General features: G+C 36.1%; 1 protein-coding gene across 4 annotated transcripts in view; it reads right to left on the minus strand.

Moving 5' to 3' along the window:
- Window positions 1-493: 493 nt before the first annotated feature.
- The window catches only part of TTC8 (tetratricopeptide repeat domain 8), a 37,488-nt gene continuing 24,527 nt past the window's right edge, over window positions 494-13,454 (minus strand). For all 4 annotated transcript variants that reach the window (XM_026849083.1, XM_026849081.1, XM_026849084.1 and 1 more), the window contains 6 exons: window positions 10,559-10,669; window positions 8,600-8,739; window positions 6,535-6,709; window positions 5,095-5,217; window positions 3,174-3,257; window positions 494-1,517 (listed from right to left, as the gene is read on the minus strand). In XM_026849083.1, the coding sequence (XP_026704884.1) occupies window positions 1,401-1,517; window positions 3,174-3,257; window positions 5,095-5,217; window positions 6,535-6,709; window positions 8,600-8,739; window positions 10,559-10,669 (750 nt within the window). In that variant the 3' untranslated portion in view covers window positions 494-1,400. The remainder of the gene's footprint in view (window positions 1,518-3,173; window positions 3,258-5,094; window positions 5,218-6,534; window positions 6,710-8,599; window positions 8,740-10,558; window positions 10,670-13,454) is intronic.

Below are 13,454 nucleotides of genomic sequence, written 5' to 3' on the forward strand. Positions count from 1 at the left end.
AATCTTATTTAGGTAAGGAAAATTACCAATAACTAAGGATGTCTCTTAATTAGCTTGTGACAAATTTCAACAATATTAAATCAATGTGGAAAAAATAAAATTTCCATTAAAGATGCTGCATCTATTCAGCCAATAATGCATTTGCATTTTACAAAATGATGTGACACCAGTTAATGATAGTGTTTCTGACTGTCACCTACAGACTGCTCGTGGGGGGAGCCTGTAGGTCCACTTCTCTAAGTTCCCCAGCATCTGCCTTCACCAGCTACAACAGTCATACTAAGATGAGGGTGGTAAAGTAATGAATAATGAAAAGGAAAACATCATATTCATAAACATGTTTAGGGTTGCTTCCTAAACCAAGAATTTAAAGACCTATTTTCAGGATGTGCCATTTCTGAATGCCTTAACATCCTGCATTTCTTAAAGGTCTTTTAAAAAACAAGTTGGAAAATCATGCAAATTTATCCCTTTTAGTTAGAACACAAAGATATATGACAGAGAAAACATCTTTATTTATTGCTATTAATAGTATTCTCATAGTTAGGATGATCCAAATATTTATTTAGCAACAGTGCTTATGTGGTAGCACAGGTAACTACCAATCAATGACTTATTCTTGATTATTAGTACCTAACTCTGCAAGCTTCTAAATATCCTTTTCCCTCACTGAGATCAAGAATAAACTTTCTTCTGGGTAGAGAGGAACACACATATTTATGCTATTTTGTACCATTTCTGTGGAGTCTTTCAAAATATGTTAAGATTGCTGACTCTAATTTTCATGGCAATAGGAATGTGCTTTTAACTTAGATAAACAAATGAAAGAGACCATACAAACTGGAATTTATTTAATTCATACAGTACAACAAAGAATGTAAGAACTGCTTTACATATGTATTTTAGATTTTTTTTAAGGTATTGTAGTTTTACAACTTAACATTCAGTAAAAAAGTACACTATCAAAAGCCGAGTTTGAAGACCAGTAACTTTTACTCTGTGTTACCTAAAAGAGTGTCACACAGGAATATCTAAAACCATTTTTTCTGTAGAAAAGTCTGAAAAAAATCCTTTAAAATGTTCATCACTATTAAATGGAAACTTACTTGCTCATATACCAGACAACTATTTCAAAGCTGTCATACTGGCAGTGTCCTGCCATTCTGCAGTCTCTCATGTATGTAGTTGCAACATGTGTTCTAGCTGCATTTTAGAAAGAGATATGTTTTAAGATGACAGAAACTAATTAGGACTCTTAAACCTTTCCTACTAGTCAAAGTAACACAGGCTCTGCCACAGGAATGCATTAAGTATACTTTATCTACTCTGAGCCAGTATTTTTGAAAAGATGGATGGGACGTTCAGTCTGGTTGTTTTCACATAATAAAAAAATATGCACATCAGAGCATAGCAAAGTGCTGTTTTAACTGTTTGATGAGCTGTTGTGTATCAACGTGGCCTGGAAATGCTTCTTCTGACTTCTGAGCAGCTGTGTAACTCCTCTGAAGATCTCCAACCTGTAAGAAACACACAAACTGTTTGTGTAAATCCAAACACTGCAGTATTTGCATCATTTATTCTGTGCAGTACATTTCTGATCTCACCAATATTTAAACATAGCTGGTCCTGAAGATGAACAAATAAAACAGTCAGTATAGAGGCTTTTGAATTCAGAGTTATGTCCCCCTTACATCAAGGGATGAGAAGAAAAAGACAGAAATGTGATTTTAATGGGAGAGATGCTTCAAGACAGTAACTTTATGTTCCATTCCACCTGACTTCTTGGAGAATGGAAAAGGTACACCATGCCCAGTGCTTAAAGTGAGAAAGAATAAAAAAATGGAAGATTTGTTTTTAAACTCCACAGTAGTGTTGTATATACATGTAAAACACAACCAATCAGGCCTCTGTAAAAGCCACAACCCCATGTGATTTCCTGCTTCCTCACAGCAAGACAGAACAGTGCTGGGGAGCTAATGCTGCTCCCCTGCTTTTAGAAGTATGTTTCCACATTGTTCCCTACCTTGGGAACTTTATTTTTCCCTAAATAGCCATCATTTTTGGAGGAAGGAAGTGTACATAAGGACAGCATCTCAGAAAGTGAGTTCAGCAAAAAAGAACCCAACTGGGAATACATCTAGTAAAAGTGATAGCAGCTGGGTGGAAAGGAAGAAGCTATGGAAAGTGTCAGTAGGAGGCCTCTTGCTTGTGCATCAGTCAACACAGATCTTCAGTGCAGCAAGAATTCTCTGAAGGGGAAAAAAACAGGGTCCTGGCCAGACGAATTATGTTTTGTAAACCATGGCCTTACACTGAATCTAAGGATTGCATTATGACTCTGCACCAACAGCTAGCTGATCTGGCCATCTGTCTTCTCCCATAACCTATGCAGGTTCTTTGTGCAAAAGCTATGTAACAAGACATTTCCAGACTACGATTTACTCCTTACTCGGTAGGTACAGAATGCAATTATTCAAAACCATCTTATGTTTCACAATGGAGAGGATATGCTTACAAATTAATGGGTTGTTCTCTCCTTGACGCATGTACTTTAGTATCTGTAGGAGTTGGGCTGCCCACACAACACAGACTCATAACAGAATCTGGAAGGTGTAGGCACAAGCAAAGAAGCACTTTTTTCTTATGAAAAATGTAAGGACTTGTACAAGTTTCTCCTTATTAACAAGAATGTTGGACACAATGTTAATTAGTGTCTGAGTGTGAAAGAAATATTTACACACAAAATTTAAGGGTTGTAAAGCTGAAGAACAGACTTTCCTTTTGAGACCAGTAAGATCATGGAATGAATAAATGGTATTTTGTCTATAATTACTGATAAATTATATGATACTATTTCACTTCACATCCTGAAAAAAGACAACAACTGTAAAGACTGCAGATGGAATTGTTAATGGATTGTTCATCTTCTGGGCATTTGGAAAATTACAGTTACTTTATAGCTAGTTGGCCTCACTCATTCTCAAAAGCAAACACTTGAATGACTACTTTCACACACAAAGCTTCTGGGTATTAAAGTGAAAATGTTAACTTTACTTTTCCTTGAGTTTATGCACTCTGTATTCTTCTGTCTTACCTATTTGGAATTCTCAGTAACAATAAAAACCCAACCAACTGCCCAATTTTTCTATTGCAAGAATAGGCTAATGCATTACCTTCTCTGAGAGCACTGCAAAATTGAAATGGGGCTCATACATATGAGGTGCTAAAGATGAAGCAGTCAGCAGAAAAGCTCTTGCCTATGTAGACAAAGAAAAAAAACCACAATGAAATCTGTGAGAGAGGGAGGGTAGCAAGAATCTAATGCAATTTTCATCATTCTTAAGAGAAACCATCCTGTGTTTTCTTTACTAGGTCTTTACTAAGAAAGCTATCTTCAACTATGATGAAGTTACACCAATAGTACATTTAGGCATAGTACAGTTTAAGAGCATTGAAATGAATAAGACTCGTGGTTGAGTCATAAAAAACATGTTGGTACTTATTCAATTAAGCAATTCAGTTCTAAACACTGAAGAGAATACGTTAATTTTTTAAAAAGTATTTAAAGTCCTACCCCACTGTATTTATCTCTTGTCTCCGACAGCACTGTCTTAAGCATCCCTGAAAACCTAAATTTTATCATAAAAGTGAAACTTTTCTCAAAAATTTTTAATAAAATTAACTTTTTTTTTTCAGACTAGCAAGATAGTATCATTAAAAACTAATGAAAAATTAAGAATCAGAGTGTGCATTTTCATGCTGTAAATCCAATACAAAATTAAAGTAAATTTAAGCTTTTACTAAAAAATGGAGAACTTCAGGGAAAAAAAACCCCTGATCTTTTATAAACAAAAGTATCTCTAATCTATTTGGGAAGGTAGAGTTAAGAACTTACTAAAGTACCTAAATTGACAATTCTGAGTACATGCAACAGTACTTCTGAAATTGTGAAGTGAAATAAAATAAAATCCAAGATAAAGAAAACATCCTCACTTTATTCTTCTGTGTATAATTTTATTGCCATGATGATCTTGATTTTTAATTATACATGTGATACAAGATGAAAATAGAAAATTTTATGGTAAAAACTAAAAGAGACAGGAAACAACTGATTATAATGGAAAGGCTCTGGCAGCGCTAATTGGCAGCAATCACAACCTCCCCAACTGGACGTAATTTCCACCTGGGAGTTAAATGTCTGCAAATTTACTGATTATGAAACTGAAACTAAATCCAAAGTTTGTCACTGGAACCATCCAGTGCTGGGTTCATGTCCCTGTTTCCACGGTAACTGCTAGGTTATCTGAATAAAGTTTACTTTGAGAAACTGCTCTTAAAAAAGGTATTTACAAGTCTTTAAATAATTTTGTAGCTCTCTGATATATATATATATATATATATATATATATATGAATCCATCAAAATAGTCTTGCTCTTACAAGGATTAAAACAAGCTCATAGTAGTTCAAACTGTCCAACAAATGCAAGTTAATTTGCCCTGCACGTGTGTAAAAAATAAATGCATTTAATCCACTGTGCATGTCAATTATACATCTAAGTGCAATTCAACTTAGTATACTCACATTAAGTAAGACAAACCACCAAGCTTACTGATGCAAGAGTATTTATCTAGAGCCTGATACTTTGGGACAAAACTTCAAAGCAATATCTTTGCTGAAAAAAATCTTTTAAGAGCTGATCTGATTGCTGCTTTCTGTCACGCAACAAAAGTGTATTATCCACATTTATAAACTGAATATATAGTCAAAGTTGTAATTTAAGTGATGATTACAGAGTGATGGGTTTTGTTTTGGATACCAATTGAGACAAAAGATCTCAAAAACTGCAAAGCCACTGTAAACCTTGTTTGTCTTGGATGAACCATTTGGATATACCAAAGAATAAGCAGTTTCATGGGAGATGGCATAACAACGTGGAGGTTACACAAAAACATGCATGAAAGTTATCCATGCTTTCTGCCTGCAATAGTAAGCCAAATGTTCCTATGATGCCTCCACCTCAGAGAAGTAACATTTTCTGAAGTAAAAAAGGGCCAAAGGAAGCATTCTGCTTAGGCTGAGGTGCAACACCAACCTGTTCAATGTGACCTTTACGCATTTCCAGTACGGCCAAGTTGTTGTAAGCTTCCGCATAGTCATTATTGTTGACTAAGGCTAGCTTGAAACACTGGTAAGCCAGATTCACATCTCCTATGCCCTAAAAGTAAGATTGTATTTTAATTTGTTAAAAGATTGGAAACAACATACATCTGTTTTGTTGTCCGGAGTATCTTTTCACCCATATGCACTACCACAGAATACAAATTACAACAAAAACATGCTTATCACAACCATATGTGCTTTCTTCCCGGACCGTCTCATTTGTTCTTATCCTTCCTCCAGACAGATTCGTTTCTCTCCAGCACAAACTTGCATGCTCCAAGTGATAATCATTTAATCTTATTTAACTTTTAGATGACTAAAGTGTCATCTAAAGACTATGCTATCTGCTACCGCCCATAGTAGGATAAGAAAACCAGAGATGTCTCCAGAGGGGAAGTCATCTTGCCTTCTCAATCTCTATGCAGTTTTCAAAAAAAAAAAATAAAAAAAAAAATCCACATATAAACCTAGGTTTCAGAAGATAAAAAAATTAAGAGAGATTAATTTCTTTGTATGAAGCAGCTGACTGCTCTTTAATGCTCCAGGGTCATGACCAACAGTGATAAAGCATCAGGTTAAACATTGTAAGTGACAAATGCAGAAAAATACAGGCACATAAGTTCAAATTTCAATGTTTTAGGTAGCATAAATTAATGTGTTTATCCTAGTTGCAACACAATCATGATGAACAATTGAGTTTCTCTCTGATTTAAGTTAAACCATAATCAGCATTTGAAGACAACTCATATTAGAAAGTTGTCAAAACTAAACTAAACTGCAGGCAACTAAACAGAAATTTCACACAACTTTTGGAAGAACATCTGCAAAAATGGGCAATGAATGCAAATTAATTTAGAAATGGAAAAAAATTATCACACAATTACGCAATATGTTTATAGCAGCCTGTAAGAGAGAGGAACATGCCTTCTCAACTATGACATACGTAATGCTTTAGTGTCTGCTACATGCTGCTGAATACAAATTTTTATGGCAACAGAATGGGTCTGTAACAGTTCAGAGAAAAATATTTTTAATTCAATTCTTTTTTTTCAGATTAGCTTGTTACGGCAGCAAAGTCCTTCAAGGGCTGGTATGTGTTGCAATTTTTTAAGAAAGAAGGTAAGGTAAAAGATCCTGCCTCTCCACCATCTTTAAGCATGACTAAGCCACATTCTATGAAGATGTACAGAATTTTTTTCTTTTGTGTCTTCCTCTCTATTGAAGTGCAAATAAACCTTTAATCTGTACTGCACTTTATCCTGTATACTATCAGGTTTTATATTTCAAAATAGGGCAATGACTCCTAGTTATTCTTTTTTCCAGTTTTTGTAAAATTATACTTATTCAGAAAGGTTGTTAACATTTTTCATACCACAGCCACGTGTCCCAAGTTGTACCACACATCTGCTGTCTCCTCCTCATTTTCAGCCAAAAACAGTGCACGTTCAAACGAAGATAGCGTCATATCATATTGTTGGGCATAGAAGCAACAGAGGCCCAGATTGTTAAAAAGTTGGCAGTTATAAACACCCATCTGCAGGAGGCGTCTAGATTGAAAGAAAAAAATTTTCTTTTTTATTAATTTCAAATAGGAGTTCTATTCTAAATGACAAAGTTCCCTCCTCCTTTCTCCCTATTCTGAGAGGGTACAATAACCAAGTGTTACAGTCTTACACTTAGTAAAAGTTTCAGGAAGGGCAGTGCAAAGCATTTTTGATTAGTAGAATCAAAGCTGTGCAAAACAGTCTTCATGTAAATGATGTAACTTCTGACTGTGACACATGATCTGACTTTACTGTAAGACAGAGTTGTTTGCAGACTTTCTCCATTTCCTCTTCTCTATTCCTCAACCTCAATCAAACTGTTAATTTGTTGCAGTTACTTTTTATAACTCTTCAGACTTCAGATTTTTGCTTGATTCCTGTCCTTCAGCACTGCTCTAATCAGTAATAGTACATCTAGTATGTGAATCTACATTAATTTTACATTTGAAGCTTAACTCAGATTTTTATTCAAACTGATGTTAATGCATCTTTTAGAGTTGAGATGTTTTATAAAAATTCTCTTTATTAATATTTATAGGAAAAACAGATATGCTAAGGCGGCCAGGGAAAAAGAGGGCTGCTGTCTGCAGCATAACTATGACTTTCTGAACCTAAAGCATGAAAGAGCTCAGGTCCAACCAAAATGAGATGGTGTTTCACCAATTAGGCCTAGCATAAAGGACACAGCCAGCATAAAGATGAACCCATAACCAAATTGTATTTGATACAAAAGGGTCAGTACATGGGTGAGCACTGGGGGTACAAACAAGTCAGTCAGATTATACATAATCAGCATCAATCCCACTGACCCCAACAACAACACCACATGACCAACAAGGGGTGGAATAAATGGTGAAATGCAGTCTCCCATAGAAGGGATGGGAGACAACCAAGTCAAATACATAAGACCAAGGAAGCCACACACTGAATCTCCACACAGCCTGCATTTACAAAAGCCAGACCTGACTGGAGCCCAGTCCCAGGGAGGCAGGAGGTCCTTCCCCAACAGGGAACTCTGCACAGGGCATCCACCTCACAGACAGACACTGCCCCTGCCTGCAAGGGGTCCCAGCTGTTATCCCTTAGTGGGACACCTGACCCTTGTTTACTCAATGTGGGACACCTGGGGCTCATTTACCCAATGGCTCTCCATGCAAGGCTGGACCCACCCTGGAGGGAAGCCTAAAGGTAAACTCACCCTCCCTTTGTGAAGGGCTGTGGGAATCACCCATATGTCAGCCTTAATTTGGGGCTTGGGGTTGAAACTCCAGCATTTCAGATGGTAGTGTTTACAGTGACTTACTCTGCTCTTAAACTTAAGAACATGAGTCAGGCTCCTTTGCCCTCTCACTGTAGTGAAATAAAAAGCAAGCAGCATCATTTAACACTATCTTTTTATTGTTTTCAGTATGAGGGAATCCCAGCCTGTATTCAAGTTAGGGATTTTGTGGTAACAACTGCTCATGACTTCAAGTGGAGTTTTTCAAAGAGTACTCATTTTCAAAAAGGTAAATAGAAAGTACATGTGCCTTCCAAATGCAACTGAAGTTGAGAGTAAGGTCCAAGTGTTCTCAAACTGCCTCATGCTGTGAAAGATCACTTCTTGTTTATTAATCAAATACTGTTTTGATAATCTTTGTTGATACTTCTACATATTTCACGTGTAATAATAAGTTTTTAAGAGAGAGATGTAATTATCATTGGCCAAGAAGATATGTAAGTTGGCATACTTACATACACCATTTCATGGTGATACTTGTCCAAATTCTCACTTATCCTCCCACGTCAATCTCCTAATGCTCTTTTTTTGCTATCAGCATTACAAAAAATCAACCCTTTATATTACCCTCCCACGTGTTCAGTTCCCCCTTCCTCCCCATAAGTGTAAGATACCTATAAAACCGCAGAGCTATCTCGGGCTGGTCCGAATAAAAATGGTTACTGCCAATGCATGCGATGGCTTCCACATGAGTATTGTCTTGTTTTAAGACATCTTTATAGTACTCTGCAGCTGAGGAGATATTGTTCATTTCCTACAGAATTGGAAAAAATAGAGATTAATTCTACTCTTTATCAGCAATTGTTATTGTGAAACTTATTAAATGTCAATCTACTGAATGCTTTAACTATGTCCTGTACAGTACTTAACTGAGATTAATTATGTATGCTCTTACAGTTCTCTGATTGTACAATGCAACATCACCAATTGGCATCTTCACAAGCAACACAAGCATCCACATAAAGACTGCATATTAATTTATCAGTGCTAGCTGTACTTGTCATTAACTTTATGCCATAGCTACAAAAAGAGATTTATTTGGGTTTTATTTATTAGAAAAAGAGATTGGTCAGAAGCTTAGCATATGCAATAGGCACTTGCTACTTTTTGCACAATGCCTTGCGATACACAGTGCTGTGCAGTTGATTTCCCAGTATGGTACCATACAGTAGACTTATTTCCCCAGTCAATTATTTTCAGTGCTTTGTAAGTCAACTCATTAATTACTTTGAACACAAATGAGAATATAATTGCATATGAAGAACTATTATGTGGCTTCAAAAATGGGAATCATGGATTTATTACCAAAATTTGTACTAGCTAGGATATGCCAGTTAAGAGAACTACTTTGTATAAAAATATATGCTTGGATGTATGCTACTTTGAAGATGAATTAGCGTGAACTCATTGCTGTAAACATCACACTGTTTCTGAGGAGTGCAAATCACCAGAGGACTCTACCCCACAACTGAAGAAAATAGATTATCAAAACACACTTCTGTGTCAACTCTTCCCATTGTCAAAAGGTAGTGACAGAGAAGAAAAGTTCTGATTAAGATGCCTGATGCATACATTCCACCTGTGAGTCTATGTAATGAGAACAGCCCCGTGCTGTAGTACAAATCTTTGCTAATGAAGCTATAATCCTGCACTCAGGTGTCAGTGCAAAACTGGATCCTGTCAACTATATGATGCTCTTTAATAATTCCTTAAAGGGTTATGCAATGTTATGTATGGTTCTGAAAAATAATACTCATATTAAAAACTGTTTAATAATTCAGAAAGAAAAGCCTCCAAAAATTATGCAGCTGTTTTCTTCCCTGCTGAAGGACAAAAAGGATTTAATATGAAAATGGATTAATGCTTAGGGGTTAGATGAGAATGATGAGAACTGGAAAGAATGCCAAGTATAAATGTTGACCAAAAAAAAAAAAATCATGACTCTGTTTAAAACATTTGTTCTGGAACATCATCATTACAACTTTCAGTAAAAAACAGTATTAAGTCCTCTGTTTGACATGCACATATACACTTTTAAAATACACAATACATGGTTACCAAGCTAAAACAAAACTACTTTACAACTAATCCTACTTAAAATAACATCTACTTCCTAAACTAAGCAACACACTTCAACTGTTCTCACTGGCTTAAGAAACTAATAGTAACATGTAGTGCTAATAAAGAACACAGCTGAGTAGACTATTCTGCCATTTAACCCTGCTAGCAGGCTGTTGGTGACGAGCAGTTTTAATATGAAGAGACACATATAAACTAGACCTAGGTACATGGACAACATCTGGACTACTTGACTTAACATGGACTTGTTTCTGTGTGTCAAGGGTAAACAGGATGTCACTAGTGTGATTAACCATTTAAACAAATAAGCCTGTAAGTCTCCCCTGACATTACTTTGGTATCTTTGTGTAACGTTACCTGTTTTGCATTAGTGATACTGAAAATCAGCATAATTAATTTTTTATGACCTTATAGTTCTATTCAACTATTGGCTCTTTTTCCTTGCTCAGGCAGCTAACCTGGGCCACAATAAGGATTGCATAGTGGTTGCATACCTCGTAGATTCTGGCAATTCCACAAATAAGAGTCACTTCTCCAGGAAATCGATCTAACCCTTGCTTGAAAAGGTTCAAAGCTGTTACAGGCTGATCCAAGCGCAAATACACCTAAGCAAATAAAAAATGTATATAAATGTCAAATGTCTGACTTCTATACTTGTACTGCTGTTTAACAAGGGAGATAAATAAAAGGGAAGACACTTCCCTTTATGCAGTAAACCATTAACCTAGATGGCGAATAACACTGGGAAAATAATGGAGTGAATACTGAATAAATATCTGATAAAACCAAAATAGGCTAATTAAGATAATTAAATTTGCATGCATATCATCTTGACATTATTAATTTATCTGGACATTACTAGTAAACCAAAGAAGTATTTTGTTATGTATTAGCATATCAAAATAATATACTTTGACACTGAGGTGAAGGTATCACCTTGAATATTTTCCTGTTTAATGTATTTTTAAAAAAAATATGTTTAGGCTTGAAAGAAATGGATCTTCAGGTTAATAGTGCTGGAATACCAACATATTTTACTTAGTCAAATAAAACTGCAATGCACAGAGCAGTGACACTTGCAAATTTCCTTACTGCTCTGCCAACCTCCCCTGTTACTAACAATAAAATCCCACAGCAGAAAGGAGGAAGTTTGGTCTCTGTGATTTTGGCTTCTGTACTGATTACAATAACGTGTGATGTGGATAACGTTGTGTGAGAACTGTATAGGGAACATCAACATAGACTGACAGAGAACACCTCTGCAGCGGTCTGAGTGTGTAACTGTAAAGCCCTCCTGTTGTGGGGTATGGTAAATACAGCTACAGTAAAGGAACAAACCCTGCACACCTACTTTGGGAAACTAGACAGCTGGAGTGATTAATCTGTCTCCCACTGAGTGGAAAAGTGCTGTGAGGGCTCCTGAAGGAGAAACATTACATTAAATACTACTAATAGACAAAAAAAGGGAAAGAATATGTGACAGCTATCCTGACACAAATACTTTGTGATGCAATGTAAGAAAACTATCAGTGTTAACTGAACATCTGAGCAACTTCCAAACACATTTTCTGCTTCTAACTCTGAGCTTCATGGACTTTTGAGTGCCAACAACCAAAATACTAATTAAAGCAATAAGTTCTTTATTTGCATCCCTATAGATATATATTGCTGCAGACATCTGCAAAGAGTTCTTTCCTGTGACCATTCAAGTGACATTCTTAACTATCAAAGAGCTGTCGACTGTGAGTGTCTTCCTAGTACAGGGACTATCATTTCAAGTTGATCACTGGCAAAAAGAAAAAAAAAACCAGACTTTTTTTTCCCAGTCATTTTGCTAATGTAAATTATTTCCTGTATTAATCTAGAAAGCTAACTCCTCTTTGTGAAAAGCAGTACAAAAGCAAAGGGTTTGGGTTTTTGGGGAGCGTGGTACTTGGTAGACTAAGACTGCACTGATGACACCACCAATGAATATGCTTTAAATCAACAATTTATTCCTAATGCACTCTATCTGGAAATGTTCCTGTATCTAAAACAGGCTTCAAGTCATTTGCTATAGTTTCTGATTAATTTTATGTCTGCATTAAATTTTAAACAATTGTCTCTGTTGTGACTTTCATGCTCCTTGTTTTCTTCTAGCAACAATTTTCTGTAACTAACTACTCTGTAATGAGTTTCAGTGGAAAATACACAGATGAAAGAATACATGATAGTTGGGTATAACTCCTCAGTTAAGAAGAACCTTGGCTGGTTGTTTTACTCCTAAGTATCAGCTATGTGAGTGACTTGTAAATTTATCCTAAATATGTGTAGTAAGGTAGTGCACACTGCCATGACTACAAATAATTTCATATTTTCTTTGTTTGAACAGAGAGAAAATTTTAATTAGCTGGTTTTTTTTTTTTGCTTTGCTTGCTTGTTTTTTGACCTGATCTAGCTATCAATATGAAGCACAGCTATCTTCATATTCTTAGGGCTAAAAGTGTAAAAAACAGAGGACAGGAAACTCCACTAGATCTACTCCTTTTTTATGTTTTTATGTTTCTTTCTTTATGAAGTATGTTTTCTGAGCATTATGACTCAAGTCTGCTCTATTGCTTCCCCTGGAGGTTCACTCCAAAGATGCACTTGCTACAGATCCTCTGTGCAACTATTACACTAAGGCAATACAGCCACAGTAGTCTACTATGCAATTCCCATATCCAGTGGCGTATCACACTGCCAAACATCTCTGCAGACTGTAAAGCTGTTGTCAAGATGAGTGGCAAAAGAAATTGAAAGATAGGTGGGACAACTTCCACCTACTCATAGCGGCTCGGGGGAGACCTGCTCTTTAAGAGTACTACAGGCATAATCATTAAGTTTTAGATGCTAAATGAAGAACAGTTCCATTTTCTTTTTGGTATCTCTCTTATCTCTGGTTAAAATATCCCATTTCCAGTTCTTCTGGGTCATGAAATACTTTTGTAACTTCTCAGCCCTGACTTCTTTAAAGACTCTTTAGTTTTTTTAGTTTTGTTTTAGTCTTTCATCTTTTCAAAAATTACATTTCAAGGGAGAATCAGCTTTCTGGAAAATATTTTTAAAAACCCAGATAGCTGTTGTAATAATGAATATAAACAGAAAACTGATTGGTACTGTAGTATTGGTCTGTTTGCACAGAACTTGATGCAATCCTATTATTTTTTTAATGGCTGCTTAACTCAAGTCTTATCTTTTCAGTACTGTCAGATTGAGCCATATCTCAGTGCCCTACTCTTCTGCCCGTCCACCCACAGTCACTAAATCATGTTGAGCGATGCTTTATACTTGAGCAAGCTGGTCTACGGAGTGGGAGGTGGAAGTTCAAATGCAGCTCCTACTTGAGCTAGTAATGATGGGGGGGGGGGG

The sequence above is a fragment of the Athene cunicularia genome, assembly GCF_003259725.1.
Source record: "Athene cunicularia isolate RWA chromosome 5 unlocalized genomic scaffold, athCun1 chr5_part1, whole genome shotgun sequence".
NCBI lineage: Eukaryota > Metazoa > Chordata > Aves > Strigiformes > Strigidae > Athene > Athene cunicularia.